The 24,313-nt window shown below is 35.7% G+C and overlaps 1 protein-coding gene across 4 annotated transcripts; it reads right to left on the bottom strand.

The window, feature by feature from the left end:
• Nucleotides 1-670: 670 nt before the first annotated feature.
• LOC125669622 (uncharacterized) lies at nucleotides 671-24,313 on the bottom strand. 4 transcript variants are annotated; one of them, XM_056163580.1, is made up of 14 exons: nucleotides 24,185-24,313; nucleotides 21,616-21,707; nucleotides 21,353-21,458; nucleotides 20,909-21,085; nucleotides 16,408-16,516; nucleotides 15,234-15,333; nucleotides 14,841-14,946; nucleotides 14,357-14,530; nucleotides 14,109-14,214; nucleotides 10,093-10,259; nucleotides 9,409-9,669; nucleotides 6,023-6,167; nucleotides 3,534-3,659; nucleotides 671-2,145 (listed from the first exon to the last, which is right to left on the bottom strand). In XM_056163580.1, exons 2-14 carry the CDS (start codon nucleotides 21,693-21,695, stop codon nucleotides 2,045-2,047), a joined length of 1,758 nt encoding a protein of 585 aa, XP_056019555.1. In that variant the 5' UTR covers nucleotides 21,696-21,707; nucleotides 24,185-24,313; the 3' UTR covers nucleotides 671-2,044. The 4 variants fall into 4 exon arrangements, with proteins under 4 accessions (XP_056019555.1, XP_048760251.2, XP_048760249.2 ...); XM_048904294.2 differs by having other exon boundaries at nucleotides 671-2,637; nucleotides 24,185-24,311; XM_048904292.2 differs by having other exon boundaries at nucleotides 671-2,637; nucleotides 24,032-24,196.

Genomic DNA, 24,313 nt, shown 5'->3' with positions numbered 1-24,313 from the left:
CTGCATATAGGTGACTGGACCAGTTGGAATGGTACATAGCAAAGAAAATTTGGTCTACATGAATATTCATGGGATTCCCTCTGTGGGACATGTGGAGAGCATGTTCTACACATGATCAATTTTGAATCAATATGGGCTACGGACAACTAAGTTGATGTTGCAGATGTTTAAAGTAAGCATTTTGAAAATTGTATGGTCATAAATTTTAATCCAATAAAATCTGTCATTAGGTTGTAAATTGTATGGTCATAATAAATTTTAATTCAATAAAACCTGTCATTAGGTTGAATGCTGTCCAACATGTTTCTTACCAATTGTTACACCATTTTTTTTTTTTACATAATGATTTTAACTACGGCTTACTCTGCTTACTTGATCAAGACCTAGGACTCGAGGCGGGTGTGGAAGTCAACAGGATGCTTATTCCTCTTGGCACCTGGTCCCACCTCTGGTGTGTCTAGAGGTTAGAGTTTGGCATACTCTTTGATTTTATGTATTCTTTAAAAGATTTATGAGATTGATAACTGCTATCTTCACTATTCCATTTGACAAGAACATATACCAATGTCCTATGTCAGGGTAGATCTCGTACATAAAGAACTGTTGCTCCTCCAACCAAACCATTTTTTTTTTTCATGGTAGGCTTTTGAAAATATAACCATAAAACCAATTTTGTTACATTTTTAATTTTCATATTAATATCAATAACTACATATTGCATGTACAACAATAAAAAGTTATAGGTGCCTGAGCATTTGTTAAAATATCACAGTGAAAATATTGGTGTTGCCAGAACAATGTTAGACAATGGATTGTCATGAAAATAAATCAGAAAATAAATGAGACCTGTATCTTCTGATAGACACTAAAAAGTCTACACATTAGGCCTTGTGTTAATATACCAAGACCATTTTTAAAACACCTTTCTGCGAGATAGGTGGACTCAATCATTCCTTTACATAAAAAAATGCAACAATTCAAGACAAAAATAACAAGCAAAGTTAAGATCTAAGTTCATATTTCTTTGTGCCCTATACCTTTTCCAAATGACTTTAAAAACTAATCTCCTCTTAAAAACGAATAATGCAAAAATTATAAAATTTTTGTGTTGGGTGCGGATTTCTTAAATTCCAGCATTATAAGTTTATATTCTTGAAAATGTTAATGCATACAGGACTTGGCTTTAATTTCAATGGCCTTGGTTCTGCATCATGAAATACTTGTCATAAACAATGATTGTCCAATATGACTCTAAATCTCTTTACAATAGGCATGACTAGAAGAGTGACCTTATGTAAATTATCTTGATTCAAGGTCATGACAATTCTTTTGGTCACCACCCAATATAGAGGACAATATGAGCTTCTTCATGGTTTTCTAATATATCAAACAAAAATACATTATAATACATGTTAATGATCTTTCATCTTGACAGGTAAATAAAACAATGTCCTTGTACAACAATACTGAGTAACATTTTGACTGGTTTTAAATTTCTTGACCACCAACAAATATGTGCACTGTATCACCTTGAACATTACTATAATGCATTACAATATGCTACCTATTGCATGGTATTGAAATTAAATTACCTTTCACAACCTCTCATACAGAAGAACACAGCTGATATGTCTGATGGTTCCACAAAGTTATCCCATTTTAAAACATTATTATTTTTTCAGAATGTGTGTCAATGTTTTAGAGTAAAAAGGGGAATAACTTCAAGTCACCGATATTCTTAGGGGGTTTTCCATTGTGGGTAAATTAATTTTGCCCATATATACACATTGATAATATTTATACAACACAACTTTCTGAGTTACACAATACATGAATAAGAATATGAAAGAACAGTAATTAATGTCAATATTGTAGTAAAATCAGCTATTTTACATCATCCACCCCTCTTAGATCCACCATAACTTTTACGAATTGGATCCTCCCGTCCCACAAATTTGCACATATACAAATGGCGATGAAGCATTGTACAAAGTCTCAAGTCTATATATCCCATAAGCCATATAGGAGTAGAAGCATTCACAAGCTATTTCACATCCTCCATCCCTCTTAGATCCACTATTTTACATCCTCCACCCATCTTAGATCCACCATAACTTTTAGGAAAATAATTGGATCCTCCTGTCCCTACAATATTATATTGTACACAGTTTCAAGTCTATCCAATAACCCATATAGGAAGAGATCCATTCATAAGATTTTGTGACAGACGGATGGACGAACAGATGGAAGGAGAGTACAAAAAGAATATGTCTCCCCCTGAAAGAGGGGAGACATAATAAATCAGGTTACAGATGCCACACCCAAGAAAAAGGAATTAATCACTAAATCTGAAAAAAATAGTGGTGCAGACATTCTGATATTTCAAACTTCTCGGTGACAGAGTTCAAAGAACTAAATATTAAATCCTGTGGAGGTTCATTCACTGCAGACAGCAGACATCTGAAGGATAGGTTTTCTGTCCGGCCGACTTTTCCATCTCAGGAACTAAGTTTTGACAAGTCGGTTGATTAAATAACTGTTTTTGTACATCCCGAGGAAGACTTTTAAATTTGGCTTGATTTTTAATGGATTCTCTGTTGTTAAGCATGCAGTACCAGGCCATCTTGCAAATGAAATCTGAAATATCAAAAAGATCTACAGTGCAGCAACTAAATTAGCATTCAATAGCAAAAGCAAAGTAGGCAATCAGTATTACAAACATTTCAAGTCGGTGTTACTAGTATATGATGTTAGTTTCATATATACAGTATTTAAGAGCTGTCCTAACAAAATAAATCCTCCCACCTCGGGACAGTCCACACTAGGACAACTATGTACTAGTATTTAACCTTTTCTCTCTGTGACCTTGACCAATATTCCCTTCCAAATAAAATCATAGACTGGACATTGATTTGAAGTAGTTGACCATGTTTTAGAGTTATGTAACAAGCATGTTTTTGTGAAAAAGGATAACTTTTCCTTACCTCTGCATTAATATTGTCACGTGAAATTTCCACTGTGACCTAGAAATTTTGTTGAAGTAATAAAATTGACATATAAAACTGAATGTCTAATAATATTGGCATATTTAAAATTAAGTGCAGTTGCAAGTCTGGGGCAATTTGGAGCAATCATGAATAAGCGTTTATGAATATGGGGTCTTCCTATGAAATGTTTATATCTTGATGCTGATCATTAGCAGCACTCTAGCAATTGCACCAATATATAAATCCTGCTCAAATGAGTACAAATAGTAATCAATATACTGTAAATGTATTTTTTAACATGCGGTACTTATTTCCACCAAGTCTGCTGTCACAAAAAATCTGTGTAATTTCAAACCAGCGGACTTAAAGTGTGTAAGCTTTTTCAATGTAAGCCAGATACAACTCAGTGAAGTTTCATATCCACGGACCAAACCAAAACTGATAATCTGCAAAATCATGACTCCGTGAATATCAAATACTTCTGTAGAACTAGTGTAAACATCGTGCTTAAAACTGGACTGAAAATTTCCCTTTTGATCTACCTACCGAGAACTGGTTGTTTTGTGGACTCTAAGAAAGCCTCTAAAACGTTGTCTGAGGACAGAGAATTTTCTGTACAAAGTTTTCGCTCACACGCAGCTCTCAGGCCAGGCAAACCAAACTCAGCAGCAGCTGAAAAACACAGCAGTTCAATGCTGAACAAGGCATAAATGAAAACTCATTTTCATGTCATTATGCCCCACAGTAAGGCAGGACTTTTTTTTAATATAGATGTATATTCCTTTACGAAATTCTACCACACCCACCTCTCTCAATCAAATCTTAGATAAGGTTACAAGGTGGCATTAACCAAGCTATTTATACCAAAAACATCTACTGCTTTTATATCTTAAGTGGAAACAAATATTTAACACCTAGTTAAAACCAAAATTCATTAATTTTGCAGATATATACATGTATCTATATATAGTTTCTTCAATTCTTCAGGAGTATATGAATATTGCTTAGTTACACATGTACACAGTGATTGTAAAATGATATCAAAAAGTGCCAAAACTGCATTATATAATATATGAACAAATAATTTAAAAAAATAACAATGAACAAATTTTATTTTTTGCAATACTGTTAACAAATGTATTCGTTACAACATTTCATAATCCATTAATGTTAACGTCGAATAACGTCAATTTCAGCACACTCAAAAGACACTGGTATTCGAACTTGAATTAACAAAGTTAATAACGCGTGTGACCACCATTTGCATTCACGCATGCTTGACAACGGCGCCTCATTGATGCCACTAAAGTGTTCAAAAATGTTTAAGGGATGTTGTTCCAGATGTTGGTTAAAACCTGGCCTAAATCAATTTGGTAAACGGCATAGACGTCGTTCCATTTCATCCAAGACGTGCTCGATCGGCGATAAATTGGGGGAAACAGCTGGCAAAGGCAAGACATCGACATTCTGTTGAACAAAAAAGTCCCTGACTACACGTGCAACATGTGGCCTTGAGTTGTCTTGCTACAGGGTGGTGTGATTTTGCTGTCTCTGTATGAAGGGTATCACATGTCGCTGAATAATTTTGTCTCGATAGCGTACGCCGGTGAGATTTCCATTGACAATTTGTAGAGGGGTCATTCCACTTGCTGTTATTCCACCCCACACCATAACGCTACCTCCACCGAATTGTTGACGTTGCACAACACAAGCGTCCTGGTACCGCTCCCCAACGCGACGATTCACTCTACAACGGCCATCACTGCTATCCAAATGAAATCTGGATTCATCAGTGAACAGAATATTGGCCCAGTCCTGTATTCTGAATCGCAGATGTCGTCTGCACCACGCTAGTCTAGCGATACGATGAAGTTGAAGCAGTATTGGGCGCACCGCTGGATGTCTTGGTCTGATGTTGTGCTCGCGCAGACGATTACGCATGGTTCTTGGACTGATTGGTCGAAGTCCAGGAATGCTACGAGCAGTCAAAACTTGCTGTCTGGAAACGATTTCTCAGGTGCACAAGTCTAATGTGGTTGTCCTGTCGAAGTGACATCACACGAGGACGCCCAGAGTGTGGTCGATCCCGAATGTTACCAGATTGTTGGAAACGTCTCCATAATGACTGGATGGTGTTCCGATGAACTCCAAAGTGTCTTGCTATGGCATTTTGTGCCATTCCAGCTTGAAGCATCCCAACAGCATTATTACGTTGGTTTTTGCTGAGTCATGGCATGACAGAAGGGTAGATTTTGTCAAAACTGAAGTGCTGTCCTTAACGAATAGTGTCCAAACAAACCTTTTACACTTCTTACTCCAAACAGTATTGGCCAGTAAAACTCGTGCGTACGAACACTTCTATAAACAACATGTGTTCACTAACCATGAAAAAGTCCGTGCATCTGATTCGGGTACTATCCGATATTGTTAAAAAAACATCACCTTTATCGATTGCTTAAATTTTATAAATATACAACTTTTCACAGACAATTTAGTGGAAAGGAGAGAAAAAGAAAAATATTTCATTTGCTCATTTAGACCTACGCTTAATAGGTTAATGTAAATTCTTTGTATTATGTCACAACAATACGCTCCAAATGACTCCCTCTGTATTGTGACGTCATTATATTGTTATAGTCATAACAACATAATTTGTTTTCATAATGTAAAACGTCTGAAGATTTTTTAAAAATGAAAGCGCTTACGTTTTACAACGTGTTGTCATATTTTATTTAATATTTTACCTATTGATTACCGGACACTGAGGCAATTTTTCACATTTGGATATATATATATATACACACACACACACCGAGTTGAACTTCGTTATCTCAAACACCTATATATTTGAAAGTCCCAAACACTTATTCTTTAAATATTTTACCCTTGATATCTCGAATCCTCGGATATCTTTAAGTTTTCTCTCAGTCCCATCAAAGTCGAGATAACAAAGTTTGACTGTATACACACACACACACACACATGTATTCCACTTCTATTTAGAATTGTATGAACACAAAAAATGATGCTGAAACCTCGAGCGGATCTGACGACACACATTGTGTCAATTCCTACAGGAAAGTCGGCAACAAGTATAACATCAGGAATCTCCTCCGTGTAGATAAAATGAAGGATGACCCCAAATACATCCGGTGTAACATTGTCAAGTAGAAGTGGATTCTGTGACAAATAAAAAAAATCAATGCAATGCTTTTCTTTTTTACGAAACCTGTATGTAATCAAAAGATTTTGACCATATGTCACACAGCAGATCTTTATTCTGTCAATGTTTACCCATAATGCAACAATATTTTTAGAATACAAAATTCATATTACACATGCTTTATATTCCATGAAAATCTCTATAAGCCAGATATCCTGTGTCATTGTGTGTTGGTAATGCTGTTATATTTGGAATAAACAGTTGCTCTCTTAACAAAAGATTTCATTATTGTGTTGATGATTCTGTTCTAGTCAATTACACCTAAAAAGGCTTTGAATAAACAATTTATCAAAGAGTATGTTGTTAAAAACTGGATACATATCCACTTATTTGATCCTAACGCTGATCAAGCATTTGGGGAGAGGGATGGGGCTACTTATTTTACAAATGCAATGTGGCTATTTCAATAACATTCTCTCTATGCATTAAACAGAAATAAAATTGAAATTACATTCTATTTGCCAATGAAAATAAAGATACATGTATGTAACTATCAAATTAACAGAAATATTCATATTCAAGGTCAGATTTAATATCACTTTTAAAACTATTTTGATTCTTTCTATTGGTTTATTCTGTACCATGTATCCTTGTATATAATGATAGATTGACAATGTGTTCCAAATATAGATTTAAACACACACGAATGACTTGAGTATTTCTACAAAAAAAAATTGAAGGTAAACACGAAAATTTATTAAAAATAACATCAAGAACTTTGCAAAGTGGGACATTCTCTCACAGTGTAAGCCATCAGTGTAAGTTTCTTCAATGAAGTCCCATAGTGACCTTGACCTTTGGACAACAAAATCAATAAGGTTCTTCCTCTTTTGATAACAAAGTTACCTGTGAAGTGTCAAAACAATCGAGAAAAATGATGTGACCTGTCTCTAGAGTATCTACATGCTAAGTCCATTGTGACCTTCTGTCTATGCAGATGACCTTCTGCCTATGCAGATGACCTTCTGTTTATGCAGATGACCTTCTGTTTATGCAGATGACCTTCTGCCTATGCAGATGACCTTCTGTCTATGCAGATGACCTTCTGTTTATTGTTTATGCAGATGACCTTCTGTCTATGCAGATGACCTTCTGTTTATGTAGAAATTATCAGGTACCTCACTGTATACATCATTGTCATCATCGTCATAAACCCACAAAACCAATCACTTACATCTAAAACTGTAATGTGCAAATTCTCGTATGAAATCATCAGGTGTAAACCGCCTGGAATTCAGGCAGATTCCAGGTGGAATTCGCCTAAGGCAGTAATGAACTTCAGACGGACATTAAGTGGACTGTAAGATTCTGTCTAATGATAGATGGAGTACTCTTAAGTCTTCAAGCGGATCCTGCTTCCTCTAGGGCGTAATTCATTGTTTAACCAATATAAGTCTCTTAGAAGGAATATTAAACTTAAACTTTTTCAAGTTTCAGATAAGTCAGTGGAAAATATTGAGTCAAAGATGTGTGAAGATCTTCAGCGCAGTATAATGTGGATTAAGGAAAATAAATTAAGCTTAAACCTGTCTAAAACTCAATGTACGCTTATTGGATCGGCACAAAAATTATCAAAGAATCGAAAATTAAATTTAGTGATAAATAACCATGTCATAGAATGTGTTCAGGAGTCAAAATTACTTGGTATTATTATTGATGAAACTTTGTCCTGGAAAAGTCATATAGAATCACTTATGAACAAGATTTCCAAGAGAATTGGCATTTTAAGAAAAATAAGATATTTTATGTCAAACGATGCGCTGCTGAAGATTTTTAATACTATGATTTTTCCACATTTTACATATTGTTGTACTATATGGAGCAATCCAAGAAATGCTGAAAATGTGAATAAGCTTTTTATATTGCAAAAACGAGCTGCAAGGGTAATTCTTAACATCAGAAATTTTGAAACACCATCTAATGTCATGTTTACAGAACTTAACTGGTTGCCTCTATCAGATTACTTTGTCTATAGAAAAGTCATTTTAGTGTATAAAGTTTTACATGGTTTAATGCCAGATTATTTAAATGTTTTTAAATATGTATCAGAAGTCAGTCAGAGGCAAACTAGAAATTCTTATTCAAATATATTGTATATACCCAGGGCAAAAACAGAATATTATAGACGATCTTTCAGCATTTCAGGGAGCACAGTGTGGAATGCCTTGAGTCAAAATATAAGAAACTCAACGAGTGTTGCGTGTTTTAAGAGAAATTATCTTAGAGATTATCACCATACTTTTTAAGCTTCATTTTGTATTCTATTTATCTTACATTCATAATTATTTCTTAAGTTTATATGTATTCTACTTCTTTTAATCTGTGTTTATTTTACTAATATCTGTCTGTATGTATGTTATATGCAGGACCATATTGAAAACTAGCGTTATCGCTAAATATGTAATCCTGGATAAATAAAGGCTTTATTATTATTATTATTATTTATTCTCTGTAAAGCAGATTACTGAACTATATCAAATCTAGAAAAATTATCAAACTTTTAAATGTTCTATCTTCAGATGTTCTTTTGGCATATCTCCATTCATAATAAATGATTTTTGTTTAAAATCTTATTAATATGACCCAAATTTTAATCAAACTAAAGTTTTGCAAATGAGAACAGGATTTTGATCAATATAATTTTTCAAACAATTCTGTCAGAGTTTAAGGACATTGAAGCAGACCTGTTTTATTATAAAATTTCTATTTCTTCTACATTTATTTCAATCTCAGTAATAAACTGATAGTGATTGTTAACTGTTATGCGAGTCTGTGAATTTCATTTTTAATAAGGAGGCAGTATGCGAAATTTTAAGACAGATTCTTTAAGCGGACTAATTCATATATTCTGCCTAAATTCCATCAAAACTTTTAGGCAGAATTTTAGACGGAAACTTTATGTGGACCAATTTACATATTTTCCGCCTAAATTCTACCCAGAATCTGTCTAATGTCCGCTTGTAATTCACCTAAAGGTTCTTATTAATTACTATTGGAAAAAATAGAGTGGATTCCGTCATAGTGGTCCGCCTGGAATATTTCATATGGGACATTGGTCTTAAGCAGTGACTGTACTTTTAGTGTGACATCCATTTGGTACATATAAAAATGAACTACATTGATACATTCTATGGTTTACTTTAAAGACTTAACATCACTATTGTCTAAATGTAAATTGTGCTAATTTCTTTGACTTACACAACAAGAGATTGCTGATAGTTTTGTTGATTGTACTGGATCTGCTGATACGGGTAGTTTCGTTGATTGTGCTTGTACTGGGTCTGCTTCTTTCATACTTCCACTGTTCCCCACCCCATACAACTGATTCGGAGTGGGCGGAGCCGGCTTTACAGTAGGACCAGGCGGGAGACCGAATAAACTTTCATATGATGGGGGAGTATCCTCATCTAAAGGTGGGGCTGAAGGCAATGCTGGTGGGACAGCACTTGGTTGTTGAGCCTGTAGAGTTGTTCAAGATGGCTTCACCAGGTATAATTCATGCATGAATAAGATTTCTGTCCTTCTTCAATTAACTGAACTTACTGAAGTTATATATTTTTTGCTAAGTTCTCCGATAATCAATTGCAAAAAATTGCATAAAATAAATTATCTACAAAGAATATCCTTATGCATGTATTAAATCCCTGAACACACATTGTTCATATATATTTTACATATTAACTACAAAAATTTGTACCCAAAAATACACCCCCTTTCCTAAATAAAAATTCCTTCACATGTTCAAGACAGCTAAAACAACTGGAAAAGTTGTACATGATCTGTTCACCAGGATCTATTCATTTGTACTGATTCTACACATATTGGTAAGCATGACATAAAACCAATAACACCCCCCCCCCCTTTCCTCAGTGATCAACTTACTGTTTCTGGCATTTTTCCCTCAACAAAAACGGATCTGAAAAATGGTGATCTTTGTGCTAGTATGGCCTTATGTCCGTGGAATGAGAGACCTTCCACAATGATTTCTACATCACTAAACATCTTCTTGTTCACCAGCTGCGACAGGCAGGATGACAGAGATGGCATATCTGATAAAAGATTTATTTGCATTCAGTAAATTTAGAAATATATATCATTATTACAGTGACTTAATCCGAAGAGTAGGATCATGTTGAGTTGATAGGCACCAATCATCAGATCAAACGAAAGGAGTTGTATCTCGTTTGATCCGATGATCCGTGCCTGTCGAAGAGACATGATCCAACTCTTTGGATCAAGGTAATGTAGTAATGATAAATTTATTATATACCCCCATAAGTATTTTTAAATCCACATTTATAATATATTAAATGTAATCCAAATTATCAAAAAGATAGACATACAGTGAAATTGTATTTTGTGTGAGCAGTTTTGTTTGTGACCCAACTGATATTTTTCATGTTGCGTTGATGCATTGTGACGCCATCAGTTTCAGAGGATACTGATATGGAATCTGAAAACCCCAGTGTGGTGATCCAGAAAGTCCGATCACACGCTGTGAAACAGTATCAAAAAACGAAAGATTGATGGATATACATGTATAATAAAGTCTTTTACCAGACACCGGCACACACAAATTATAACCCACTTACACTATTGAATGTTGCATCCAAATCATAAAATTACAAAAACAGGGGGGAAAAAACCCCAATGCCATCCCTAACCAGTACCATTAAATCATGAAATCTAGGTAGGTTGCAGCATTTAGACCATGACTTAGATGAAGAATAAAACCATAAAATCTATTAAAGTAGGTTGAAGCATATTTGGACTATGACTAAACATGAATAAACAGATGAAACATCCTGAGATATGCTGTATGAGTAAATTTGGTCTTTTTTCTACTCCTGACAATATAAAAACGGATTTCAAATTTTCAATACTGCCCTTGACCAAAGTCATGTTGAGTTTTTGATGTTGTATTTATGTTATGTAAAACTCTACTCGTGGGTCTTTCCAAATCTGTACACCAGGCAAAAGATAAAACGAGTCAGGATTTGTGAAAACATAATTATTTTTAATAAACAAAATATATCTAAATGTGAAATCATCAATTTCAACTGTTGTACATCAATTATTTCCAACTATGCAAACATTTATATCCATGCAAAAATATCCGTCCCTACAAAAATACCCATCCTTCGCTCATTCAGGCCTTCACCATTAATTTCATCCAATATAATAGGATTATCAACTTTATAATTCAGCTCTTATAATTTATTCAGCTCCCTCTATTCAGTTATAAATAATTATATTTTTACCCAACGGGACTGAAGAGGCTGTTCCATGCTTGTTCCTCTTTGGGATGTTAGCAGTACAGAGCCGATATCAGAAGTGATCTTTTACAACTGTCGTTTGCCTTTTTATTGACGTCGGGCTCGATTGTATGACGTCATGGCGTGTTAGTGTTAGCCGCCATTTACAAGGATGTTGACTGTGTATTGTTTATATGTAATGAAGGGAATCTGTGCGTGTGAAGCGAGATCCCTGGATAAACAAATAAATATCAACATAGGTGGTAGACATAGATTATCACCTGCGTATGTAATAATAACTGGATGGATATGATAAAATTCGGCGCTTGAGAATGAACGAGGAATTTCGGGACGAAACTCGGTAATTATTACATGTAAGTACATCGATTTCATTATTTTACATCGCTTTCAAACGGGAATTAGGCCATTTCATAGATGCTAGAATGATCTCTACTATTCTAGAGATATATTACGGGAAGTGCAGTACGATTTCGTTACAGTCACTTAAGAACATGATGTTGCTAAGATATAGTCACCCAAACCATGTATTAGATGAGGCATAATTAGATGTGGAGCTTGTGCAAGTTCACTTAAAATAAGGCAAAAACAGACTTCAATTCTGTCTTTATATCAAGAGTCAATGAACCACAAAATGTAATTCAAAAGCATCATCTGGACCATGAGGAGGAAGAAACACCTTGAGATGTGCCATATGAATAAGTTTCCTTTGTCTTGATAAGGTAAGAACAGACAGGTGAACAAGTCTGCTAGGTATCCCAGAATAAGGTAAGATCAGAAGGGTGAACAAGTCTGCTAGGTATCCCAGAATAAGGTAAGATCAGAAGGGTGAACAAGTCTGCTAGGTATCCCAGGATAAGGTAAGAACAGACAGGTGAACAAGTCTGTTAGGTATCCCAGGATAAGGTAAGAACAGACGAGTGAACAAGTCTGCTAGGTATCCCAGGATAAGGTAAGAACAGACAGGTGAACAAGCCTGCTAGGTATCCCAGGATAAGGTAAGATCAGAAGGGTGAACAAGTCTGCTAGGTATCCCAGGATAAGGTAAGAACAGACAGGTGAACAAGTCTGCTAGGTATCCCAGGATAAGGTAAGAACAGACAGGTGAACAAGTCTGCTAGGTATCCCAGGATAAGGTAAGATCAGACGAGTGAACAAGTCTGCTAGGTATCCCAGGATAAGGTAAGATCAGACGAGTGAACAAGTCTGCTAGGTATCCCAGGATAAGGTAAGAACAGACAGGTGAACAAGTCTGCTAGGTATCCCAGGATAAGGTGAGAATAGACAGGTGAACAAGCCTGCTAGGTATCCCAGAATAAGGTAAGATCAGAAGGGTGAACAAGTCTGCTAGGTATCCCAGGATAAGGTAAGAACAGACGAGTGAACAAGTCTGCTAGGTATCCCAGGATAAGGTAAGAACAGACAGGTGAACAAGCCTGCTAGGTATCCCAGGATAAGGTAAGATCAGAAGGGTGAACAAGTCTGCTAGGTATCCCAGGATAAGGTAAGAACAGACAGGTGAACAAGTCTGCTAGGTATCCCAGGATAAGGTAAGAACAGACAGGTGAACAAGTCTGCTAGGTATCCCAGGATAAGGTAAGATCAGACGAGTGAACAAGTCTGCTAGGTATCCCAGGATAAGGTAAGATCAGACGAGTGAACAAGTCTGCTAGGTATCCCAGGATAAGGTAAGAACAGACAGGTGAACAAGTCTGCTAGGTATCCCAGGATAAGGTGAGAATAGACAGGTGAACAAGCCTGCTAGGTATCCCAGAATAAGGTAAGATCAGAAGGGTGAACAAGTCTGCTAGGTATCCCAGGATAAGGTAAGAACAGACGAGTGAACAAGTCTGCTAGGTATCCCAGGATAAGGTAAGAACAGACGAGTGAATAAGTCTGCTAGGTATCCCAGGATAAGGTGAGAATAGACAGGTGAACAAGTCTGTTAGGTATCCCACAATAAGATGAAAAAGGACGGGTGAACAAGTCTGCTAGGTATCCCAGGATAAGGTAAGAACAGACGAGTGAACAAGTCTGCTAGGTATCCCAGGATAAGGTGAGAATAGACGGGTGAACAAGTCTGCTAGGTATCCCAGGATAAGGTAGAAACAGACGGGTGAACAAGTCTGCTAGGTATCCCAGGATAAGGTGAGAATAGACTAAGATGCCATCATTAACCTTGTGTCTACAGACAGATGGACAGACATGATACCACTGGTATCAAAAGAACTTGATAAATGTCAGCACAATGATAGCAACAACCATCATACTTTTGATTGATTTTATATTGTTAAACATCCCTCTCCAAAATTTTTCATTCATATTCATTGCCGGAGAAGGGCTGCAAAATTTAGGCCTATGCTCGGCACTTAAAGCCTTTAAGCAGGGAGGGATCTTCATTGTGACACACCTGCTGTGACACAGGGCCTTGGTTTTTGCAGTCTCATCTGATGGACCACCCCCCCCCCCCCCCCCCATTCAGTCACCTCTTCCGACAAGCAAGGGGTACTGAGGACCTATTCTCACTCGGATCCCCACAGGAAAGTACTTTTGCGTATTTCCAATGTAAGATTGTTATGGAAATGTAAGGTTGAAGGTAATCCTGATATTATGACTATTTCCTACCTGGCTTTGTGGTTCCCACAATGTTAATGGCATCAATTTCCACCCAGGAGCCACTTGCTGTACAGTCAATGTCAATTCTTAGTTCATCCACGGGGAATTTTGGTTGCTGCATGAACAAAATCATAAGTGACTTAGAAATCTTTAGGCAAATGTTCCAACATATTCAATTGCTCTTTTAAAAGTAAATGCAATTTTTAAAAAAATGAAAACTAGCCTTATTTTCAAAAGGGCAGGAGATTAAAAATTACATTAAACTGTGGTGAGAAAATTCGACTTGAATCGATACACTGGCAGTGGTCAGTCTCGTACAGTGTGACCCAGTTTCCTCCTACGTCCTTCGCTGACACCCTCTTGACTCCACCTGCATGGTAAGTTTCATAAATGTTGATTTCTCTCAAGTACAATTTCTTTTCAAATGCCACCTGTAAGAATGAATAAAACCAAGATAGATTTCTTCAATTGTTAGAAGAATACTTCTCAGGAAATCAGTAGTGAATGGATAAATTGTTATTTTATCCCCTGTCTTAGTACTATTGCCGTTATTATTCTCATACACTAACACACACCCCACCCACCCCTCTAAAACATCCATAATACATGTGTAATAAACTTTTAAACCATGAAATTTATAATACTTGATTTAACAGTTTTTACTCAGATATTTAATATTTTCTTTGGAGATAATTGACACTACCAGTGAAATATTTACACAATACATTAAGTAATATGTACCTCAATAAATTGATGAGCATCTTTTGCTGCACTTGCCCATGATCCTTGCAAATCTCCATACCTAGGGTACACTCTGGGCTGGCCGATCACAGTTCGTGCAGACCAACTATTTTTTAAGAAGAATAAAAAACATGACTGCTTTTAAAACACAAATTCTCCCATTATCAACTTTGGTTTCTTACTCTGCGACAGTGTTTCTTTCTGATTTTACTAACATGTTATGAAATATATGGGATCACCCTGATTGTTTATTCTTTTAATTTTTCAATCTCTGAGATTTAATCTGAACAGAGTGTCTGTCCATACCCTGAGTTGCTGTACTGTGAGGAGTGAGATTGAAGGTCTGGTTTTAATCAGACTGAGATTTAATCTGAACAGACTGTCTGTCCATACCCTGAGTTGTTGTACTGTGAGGAATAGTTGGTAATCTCTCTCACCCACAAACTCGTGTTCACTGATGGGTGACCAGTTTGGTTTCTCCCAGTACTTGCACCTGTTTAAGACACCAAAAAAGTCATAAGTAATTAAGGTATGAAAACATGTACAGGTGACTCTCAATAACTTGAAGTTCAAGGGACCTTGATAATATGAGAGATAGGAATTTGAGCCAAATCTGGAAATTAAAGGTCCGACCTTTATGGTTCATATTCTGTAGCAACCGGAGTGCATATTTACATCCTCGCATTGTTTTGACACATTGTTCTTCATATTTTAGGTTTATGATTTTAACAAAACACAACTTTATCTTGCATAGATAAAAAGATTTTTTAAAAGTCTATGTATTCATTTTTTTCACATGTCAAGATAGATGCACGTACATTTACGAGATAAATTTCTCATCCATAACAATGTTCCACCATCACTAATTACACATAGTACAATCCACCGCACAATCGTCACAATTTTCAGTCAGTATATGCAAAGCTCACATTCTAATAAATAACAATGATTCCTTGGCATGTCTCTAAATTCTATTCTCAACATTACATTGTCATATGTCCAAATAACTCTTAAAGTTGGCTGTAGTCGAATTGTAATGAAAACAAAGCACAGTAGGAGGGTTCAATTGACCAATTAAACTATAACTATCCACCCCACAAGGAAACACATGCAATGTGCTACCTATAAATTCATCTAATTGACACAGCAGAGATAGCCCTATACATGAGTGACAGGGTGTATACAGGATCTAGGGATCCAGAGTGAAAAACAATGAAATGTGTTTTATGGGACCCAAATTTCACTTCAAGAAATTGAATGTTCGAGAGATCAAGAGTAAATTTGCTTAGTTATATAGAGAAAACAATCAGGACCGTGATTTCATTTCAAGAGATCAAGAACTTTGAGAGATCGAAGTTTGAACCATTGAGAGTCCCCTGTACCTGTAATTTCTATTGCAATAAGAGTATTTACTGCCTAAATGAATGATACAATACAGTTTTGCTGTTAAATATAGACATCAAAGTTTTTTTTTTTCAGAAGACAAATTCTATATGATGATGTGTATGAATTTATGAAGAGAATGTGGTAGTTGTTTCCCTGCCATATACACAACTTTATCACATACCTGATTCCTGCGTGAATCCCACTAATTCTACAGCATCAAGTTCTACCCAACTCCTAGCAACAGAGCAGTCTATCTCAATCCTCAGTTTGTTAGTTTTGAAAGTGATACCCTGGAAACCAAATAAATATTAGAAAGGATATATTTTAAAACAAAAGTAAAGTTCAATAAGATGTTATTGATATGAGAATACTCTAAGTGTCAATGAAGCACTTTACATCCATGCTGACTCATGACATGGAGATGTTTAACCAATTTATCATTAAAGAATGAAACTCAAAGTATCTTTTCCTCATTTTATATCATATAAAATACAATGGGGCATTTTACACATTATAAGCAGTAAAATGGTTTATTATAGAGCATAAACTGTCCCAACTTACTTTACATTATATAATATGAATAAAACTTGCTTTAATTCCTTATGATGTAGTTTAGGGAAGAGGTTCATGGGCTACATTGCTCACCTGAGCCATCTTGGCCCTGTCATTGTTCAAAGTCACAAGGTCAAACACCAAAGTAATATAACAAGGTCTTGCCATAAAGAATCTATATACAAAATATGAAAGCCCTTCTTCAAACAATTCAGCTAGGAGATATTTAAAAATAGGTCAGTTTTTTTTCTAAAGTAGGTCAAACTCTAAGGTCAAAAGACCAAACACCTGTGTTCACTATGTCTTGCCATAAAGAATCTATACACAAAATATGAAAGTCCTACCTAAAATAGTTCCGGATATACTGTATAGCAGGTTAATATCACGTTCAGAAAAAAAATCATATTTTTTTTCATTTAGCAACAAATTGCGGTCGGTTTAATTCGCGGAAAAACAAATCTTAATATCCTGAAACCAATTTCCTATCAATACGAAAGATTAATTCTCTGAATGTTAAATTCGCGGAAATTTTGTTTCAGTGAATATAGCGAAAATTAACTCCAAGAGTTAATTTTCTACTATACAGTAGGTTATATTTTCTAAAAAGTAGGTAAAACTCAAGAGTTCAAAGTCACAAGGTAAAAGGACACGATATAAAATGAAAGGTCTTGCATTAAGAAATATGCAAGATCTACTGTAAATAGTTCAGGACATATTGAATAGGTCACATTTTTATTAAAAGGAGGTAAAACTTTCAAGTCAAGGTCACAAAATTACAAACCATTGGACTTTGTGAAAGGCCTTTCCAAAAGAATGTACCAACAAAATATGAAAGCCCTAGCTTAAATAGTTCAAGAGATATTTTTAAAGATTTTTCCTTTATATATCAGCATATAAAACTTTAATCCCCTCCTATTGTGGCCCCACCCTATCCCCCAGGACCACGATTTGAACAAACTTGAATATGCTCTATAAGCTTTCATGTAAATTTCAACTTTTCTGACCCAGTAGTTCTTGAGAAGATTTAAAGATTTGTCCTATATATTTGCAAGTAAAACTTTGATCCCCTATTGTGACCCCATCCCACTCTACCCTTGGGGGCCATTTTAAAAAATTTGAATCTGCACTATGTCAGGAAGTTTTCATGTAAATTTCAACTTTTCTGGCTCAGTGGTTCTTGAGAAGATTTTTAAATGACTGTACCCAATTTTTGCATTTTCGTGATTATCTCCCCTTTGAACTTTGAAGGGGGCATGGCCCTTCATTTAAACAAATGTGAAAGCTCTTCACCCAAGGATGCTTTCATTGCTTTGTGCCAAGTTTGGTTGAAATTGGTCCCATGGTTCTGGGGAAGAAGTCAAAAATGTATAAAGTTTAAGGATGGACATATGAACAAAAAGTGAACAGAAAGCTCACTTGAGTTTTCAGCTCAGGTGAGCTAAAAAACAGATTTGATGTAATTTGATAAATAATTACAAAGAAAATTGTATTTATCAGCCTTTTTTTCTTAAAAATGCTTTATTTCTGCACACACATACATAAATTCAAAAAGTTGTGATAATTTTACATGCCATGGAAAAGAAGAAAAAAAAAGCAACATAAAATGCAGTCCTGACTTTAGGACATGTATACTATATTACATACATACAATGCCTTTATACTTCCAGCACAGTTTTCCAATGTTCCCAGAGAGAATCAAATTTATTAACAGCTGAATTCTTAACAGAAATATGTTTTAACATCATAATTGATTTTTTAAAAGTTTATCAATCTAAGTAAATTTGGCATTTTGCCACATTTCAAAAAGGTAAAAATATATTTTTTGGCATACAGTATTATGAAGTTTATAACAAAAAAATTTATGAGTAAAAGGTACCTCTCCAAAAATACAAACACATTTCAGATTGTGTAAGCTTGACCTTATTAAAACAATTTGTAGTAACAAATAACCAGGACTCCAAACCATCTTTCCAAAAATTGTTTGTAGTACATTTCAAATGGTTCAACACATACTCATTACCTGTACTGAGCAGCTTATCAGCAACATCATGTCCGTAACTATTTTCAAAAATACTTAACCAAGAGTGACTACCTTTGACAACCCTTTATATCCATGAACATTTTAGTGAAAGTATAATTTTTTAAGATTTACCATATTGAGACCACCACAAGTTTGATGCTGTGTGACGACTGCACGTTTGATTTTATCACAGTTTGACCCCCATTTAAATCTACAACATTGTTGTGTTAAACTAAAAACTATATCTTGACTGGGGTTTGGTAATGAGATAAATAGATGATTAAGTTTTGGGATTATTAGAGCTTTTGCAACAGTGACTTGTCCAATGGGCCTAAGAACACGCCATTTCCATTGTAGAATCATTGCAGAGATTTGGGGTAAAATTCATGTCTACAATCTCATCGAAGTCCTCAGAGAAATTTATTCCTAATAGAGAAAAATGTGTTGCCCCCCAATCTAGTTTCCACCTGGAGTGATGAAAGACCTCTGCAGAATTTTTTCCGGAACCTATCCAAACAATTTTTGTTATAGCACTGTTGAATTTTAAACCAGAATTTTGCATTCATTTTCAAAGTGTCAAGGGCAGCATATAAAGAATTAGCGGAACCGTCAAGGGCAAGGCTGGTGTCATCAGTATAAGGGGACATTTTTGAGTTCTTTATCATTAATCACTATATTACCATTTATATCATGGTTTTGTTTGATAAGAATTGCAAGAATTTCACCACAGAAAATAATAATAATAATAATGATTGGTTTTATATAGCGCCTTTTCCAGCGTATGCTGCTCAAAGCGCTTTACAATAATCAATGTACATTATTACCCCGGCAGACCTTATATCAATCTAGAACTTTCTCAGCCTCCTAGGAAGCATACAGTGCAAGCTGCCATTACAAGTGCTAGAGCACTAACATTCTAACAATATCTTTCACTTTCTATAGCCAGGTACCCCTTTTACACTTGGGTGGAGTGAGGAAATTCATGTAAAGTGCCTTTCCCAAGGACACAACATCAGCCCTGCCGCGGCCAGGACTCGAACCCACGACCTTTCGGTCGAGAGTCTGACGGCCTTATAACCACTTGGCCACCGACGCCATGTATGGAGAAACAGGGTCTCCTTGACCACATCCATGTAGGACTTGGAATTTCTCAGATAAAAGGCCACTTTGAAGGATAGATGCTTTAAATTTGGTGTTTAAAATTTTTCTCCAGTTAATCATATCTATACCAAATCCAAAATAATGTAAAACCTTATAAACAAAAGACTAGGATATCAACTTGATGAAAGCGTCAAAGATATCAGGCCGCAGCAGATGAAAGAAATCATTTTATTTATTTCTTTTAGATCGGACACTGATGATATGCATTTTGTACATCCCTTCAGCTTGAAGAGTTAATTGTAAAGTCATACTTTAATTACTTGATTGCTATAGTAAGCAAAACCATTTAGTAGACACAATTTTACGCTGAAGGATAACAATTTTCAAAAGACTGTACGTACATATGTTTGGAATTTTCACTTGTCTAGACTCAACTTCTTCCTTTATCACCTCAAGATCACTTTTAAAAATATATTGCTAGTTGTGAATCGACAAAATAGTCTTCAATTCACAAAACACGGCACACCCTTTCTGTATTTCATGAGTGAATAAATAGATTCAAAGTAATAAATGAATTAAATTGAAGTTGAAACAAATGCAGTACAAAATGACAACACTAATGTTTATTACATTTTTCATTTACTACACTTTATTTATTTCTAGAGATTTCTGGAAGACTAACATTAACAACAACTTCTATCCCCAATTAAATATGTATTACGTTGATTTTGGATATATTTTCAGAAATACATTCACATCAATTCCACAGAAATGAAAGAAATGCAGTACAGTCTAGACTGTGCTCTTGTGTGGCCTGCAATTAATTTTTTACGACGTGAAGCAATATTGCTGAAGCAAAAAAATGAAAATGGAGGAGCCAAACGTATATAGCAACACACAGTGTCTTATGATGCTGCTTAACAGAGGTATGATTTGTACGCCATAAACACTTTGATTGATGCCAATGAATTCAGCAAATGTCTTATTTGTAACTGAAATATAAATATACCCTTGATAATACAGGTGAAAATATCCGACTGGATGAAATCTTCTTAATTCTGTCTGCTTTATACAGTTCTACCCAGGCGCCGTTAGGGTTTTTAGCCATGACTCTTTTGACCCCACCTGCATGGTATGTCTCATAAATGTTGATTGCTGATGGTATTACTTTCTCTTGAAATCCAATCTACAAGTATGAACATTGGACATAGTTTAACTCCTGTAAAATTTGTCAAATCAAAATGGTGCCGCAATATGATCAACTACATATGGTGACTAACAATGCTACAAAATTTGAACAAAATCCATTGAACAGTTTCAGAGAAGTTGCGTCCACAATGTTAAGTGGGACGGACACACTGACGCTGGTATTTTCGCGTTGCGGTGGGTGACAAAAAGTTTTCTTTGAACCCTGCCATAAGGACTGAACCTGATGTGCTAAGTTGAAAATTACCTCCACAAACTCTACCGAGTCACAGCTCTTGCTGGCCCATGCTCCTGGTATATCTCCATGGTCAGGAAAAACCTTTGGAGGTCCAAGAATTTGGTTAGCTGACCATCTGCAAGAGGAAAATATGTTATTCTAAAACAAAAATAAAAATAAAAATGAATATTTGAGTCCCTATGGATCCAATCCAAATCAAATCAGCATACATTGTTTAAAAACAACAAGAAAAATGATAAATTGTAAAATTAGATTTGATTAATTGCACTCACCTTGTAGAGTCATATTGTGAAGAGAAAGAATCTACAACAGAGGCCCATTGTTGGATAGTGTTTGAACTGCTTGTTGCCATGTGAAGGGTCAACTACAGATCATCAAAAACAATCACAAAATCTACGTGGTTTTTTAAAAAAAAATATTATCAACAAATGGCTAAAATAAGTCCTAAAATTTCAAAGAATCATATTACTATGCTACTAACAAAACAACAGATTTTAAGAGATGCTTGAAGATAATTATATTTGTGAATAAAAACATTTTGCTGTAATATAAAATTAAATCAATTCACTGAATGTCCTATTTTGTACTTTTTCAATCAACTACTGAACCATAATGCCTAGGTCACAATTCTAAAAATGACCTGTAGCCCACTGGTTTTAAGGCTAAATTAAATTGGATTTTTCTGGCAACAGTCTAGAGATTGTCTTCAATCACCGGCTGCCAAATCTAGCCGCTTTTTTAATGACTGACCATTTCTGTGTTTGTCAGCCCACGGTATAATCCCCCCCCCCCCCCCCACATCATTAGATGATTTCTTCAGTTCTACCTATCGATGAAAAGCCCCTCAACTGTCTCCCAATCATCGTATGGCAATCCACAGACAGTCAGATAAATTGGTAGATGATTGGGTCGCGTGTCTTAGATATTTCTTTTCCCTCCAAATCGGATGACAAATTAACTACCGATGTGCAACCAAATCTCTCATTATAACGAGATAACAAACTGACATTACAATAGGATACTAAGTCATATGGAGATTCTGAATATTTTTCTTGCTATATATAACAATATATTAACTTGTTATAACGAGAAACTAAGTCGTTATAATGAGATGCTATTTAGTAATAGCGAGAGATTGATCTCATTATCAAGATACAAGAAACTCAACTGTCAACCCTAAGGTATATAGAAATAAGTGTCGTGTAATTGTAGTACTCCAAAGTGCAATGGTCACGCCAAAGTGCGATGGTCTGTGCCAAACCGCGATGGTGTGACGCGCCAAAGTGCGATGGTCCACACTCATGCGTCAAAGTGCAATGGTATGACATGCCAAAGTGCGATGGTGGGAGACGAATGTGCCATAGTGCGATGGTGTGACATGACACGCACACACTAATGCTCCAAAGTGCGATGGAGTGACACGCCGAAGTCCGTTGGTTTGTAAACGACACAGTTTTTTGGTACAGACTGTACCAACCGTGTGTTGTTTCACCAAAATATCAGTGCAAAATCCATGCACAAAAAAAAGGAAACTGACTTTGCATTTCTACTGTATTATTTTGAAAGACATTAAGAATGACGTCACAAACGTTACTGAACCCCGCACCATCAGACTTTGCACTTTGGCGTCCGTAATGTTAACAAACCATCGCACTTTGGTGCAGACCATTGCACTTTGGCGTGACCATTGCACTTTGCAGTGACCATTGCACTTTGGAGTGACCATCGCACTTTGCAGTGACCATCGCACTTTGGAGTGACCATCGCACTTTGGAGTCTTACACATATATTTCCCCTAATAACTTGCATTTAAAGAAAAAACTGTCAGAATACACAGATTGTTGGGTTTTATTATGTAAATAATGCTGAAAACATAAGAATTGGAATGGATTACACTGGTTGTGATAAGACAATTTAATGGGATTCAAAAGGATATCATTGGCCAAAGAAATCTACATCGTTCTTGATACAAAAAGCAATAAGTATTAATAAGATTATTGTTCTTACAAAAAAAAAAGTTCTTGTTCTACTAATGTGTGAAGAGTATCTGCCAATTGTCGGTCAACTCATTTATCATAGCCCAACAATTAAATATGGTCTGCAGCTCAGTGATGGGTGACAATAGGACAAATTGTAATTTTTTACATCATAAAACTCATCGGTGCCAATTAATGTGACTGCTACATATATTGTCTGATGTATTCGTGCTGGCTGATATTCATCAGTTTAAATGTGACCCCTGGGGACATTAGTAAGATTTAATGTTAAGGTTGTGAATGACATATCACCACTACAACAAAATGTTGTGATTTTCAATGCAGATGTAAGAGCTCTACATGTATAACAGATTTGAAAAACAAACTTTTACAATTCAAGCGTATCTTAAATATATCACAGTAACTTGAATAGAGGTTTTACGTTACGTAACGGTGGTTTTTATTTCTTGCATATCATTTGAGAGGTGTTGAAACAAGGGTTTGTAACCCTGTCTTAGAAATCGAGAGGTAGAGATGTTCTGTGACCCCAATCTAATATGAAGTTTGTAACTATGCAAGTTACGGAAGTTAACAGAATTACTCTAAAATGCTCATCATGGTTATCCCCACAAATGTAACCTTTGTAATAAAGTCTGAAAGTGTCATTGCGCTGGTGTACACATTTTGATTATATAACTACTTAGTCTCGAACCTCTCCCCCTCCCAATGTAGTTGAAATAAATCTTTGTCAGCACGCACCCTTCGTCTGTTTAGGTTTGGCAACGTTAAACACTTTCGCGAGTAGAAATCATTCAAGAAATGCCTCTGTCAAGTCTGTGTATTCACTAAACAAAAAAGCACGTACCTGCACATTTCCGGGCGAGATCGTTGACAACGGTTGCGCAATTCAGGTTAACCTAATTAACGAAAAGTTTTCAACATTTCCACCCAAAATTAACAATTGTAATTTTCGGCTAATTGAAAATCTATGACA

The sequence above is a fragment of the Ostrea edulis genome, chromosome 4, assembly GCF_947568905.1.
Source record: "Ostrea edulis chromosome 4, xbOstEdul1.1, whole genome shotgun sequence".
In the NCBI taxonomy this organism is placed as follows: domain Eukaryota; kingdom Metazoa; phylum Mollusca; class Bivalvia; order Ostreida; family Ostreidae; genus Ostrea; species Ostrea edulis.
The sequence above is the reverse complement of the archived record's forward strand: the minus strand, read 5'-3'. Positions and strand labels throughout refer to the sequence as shown.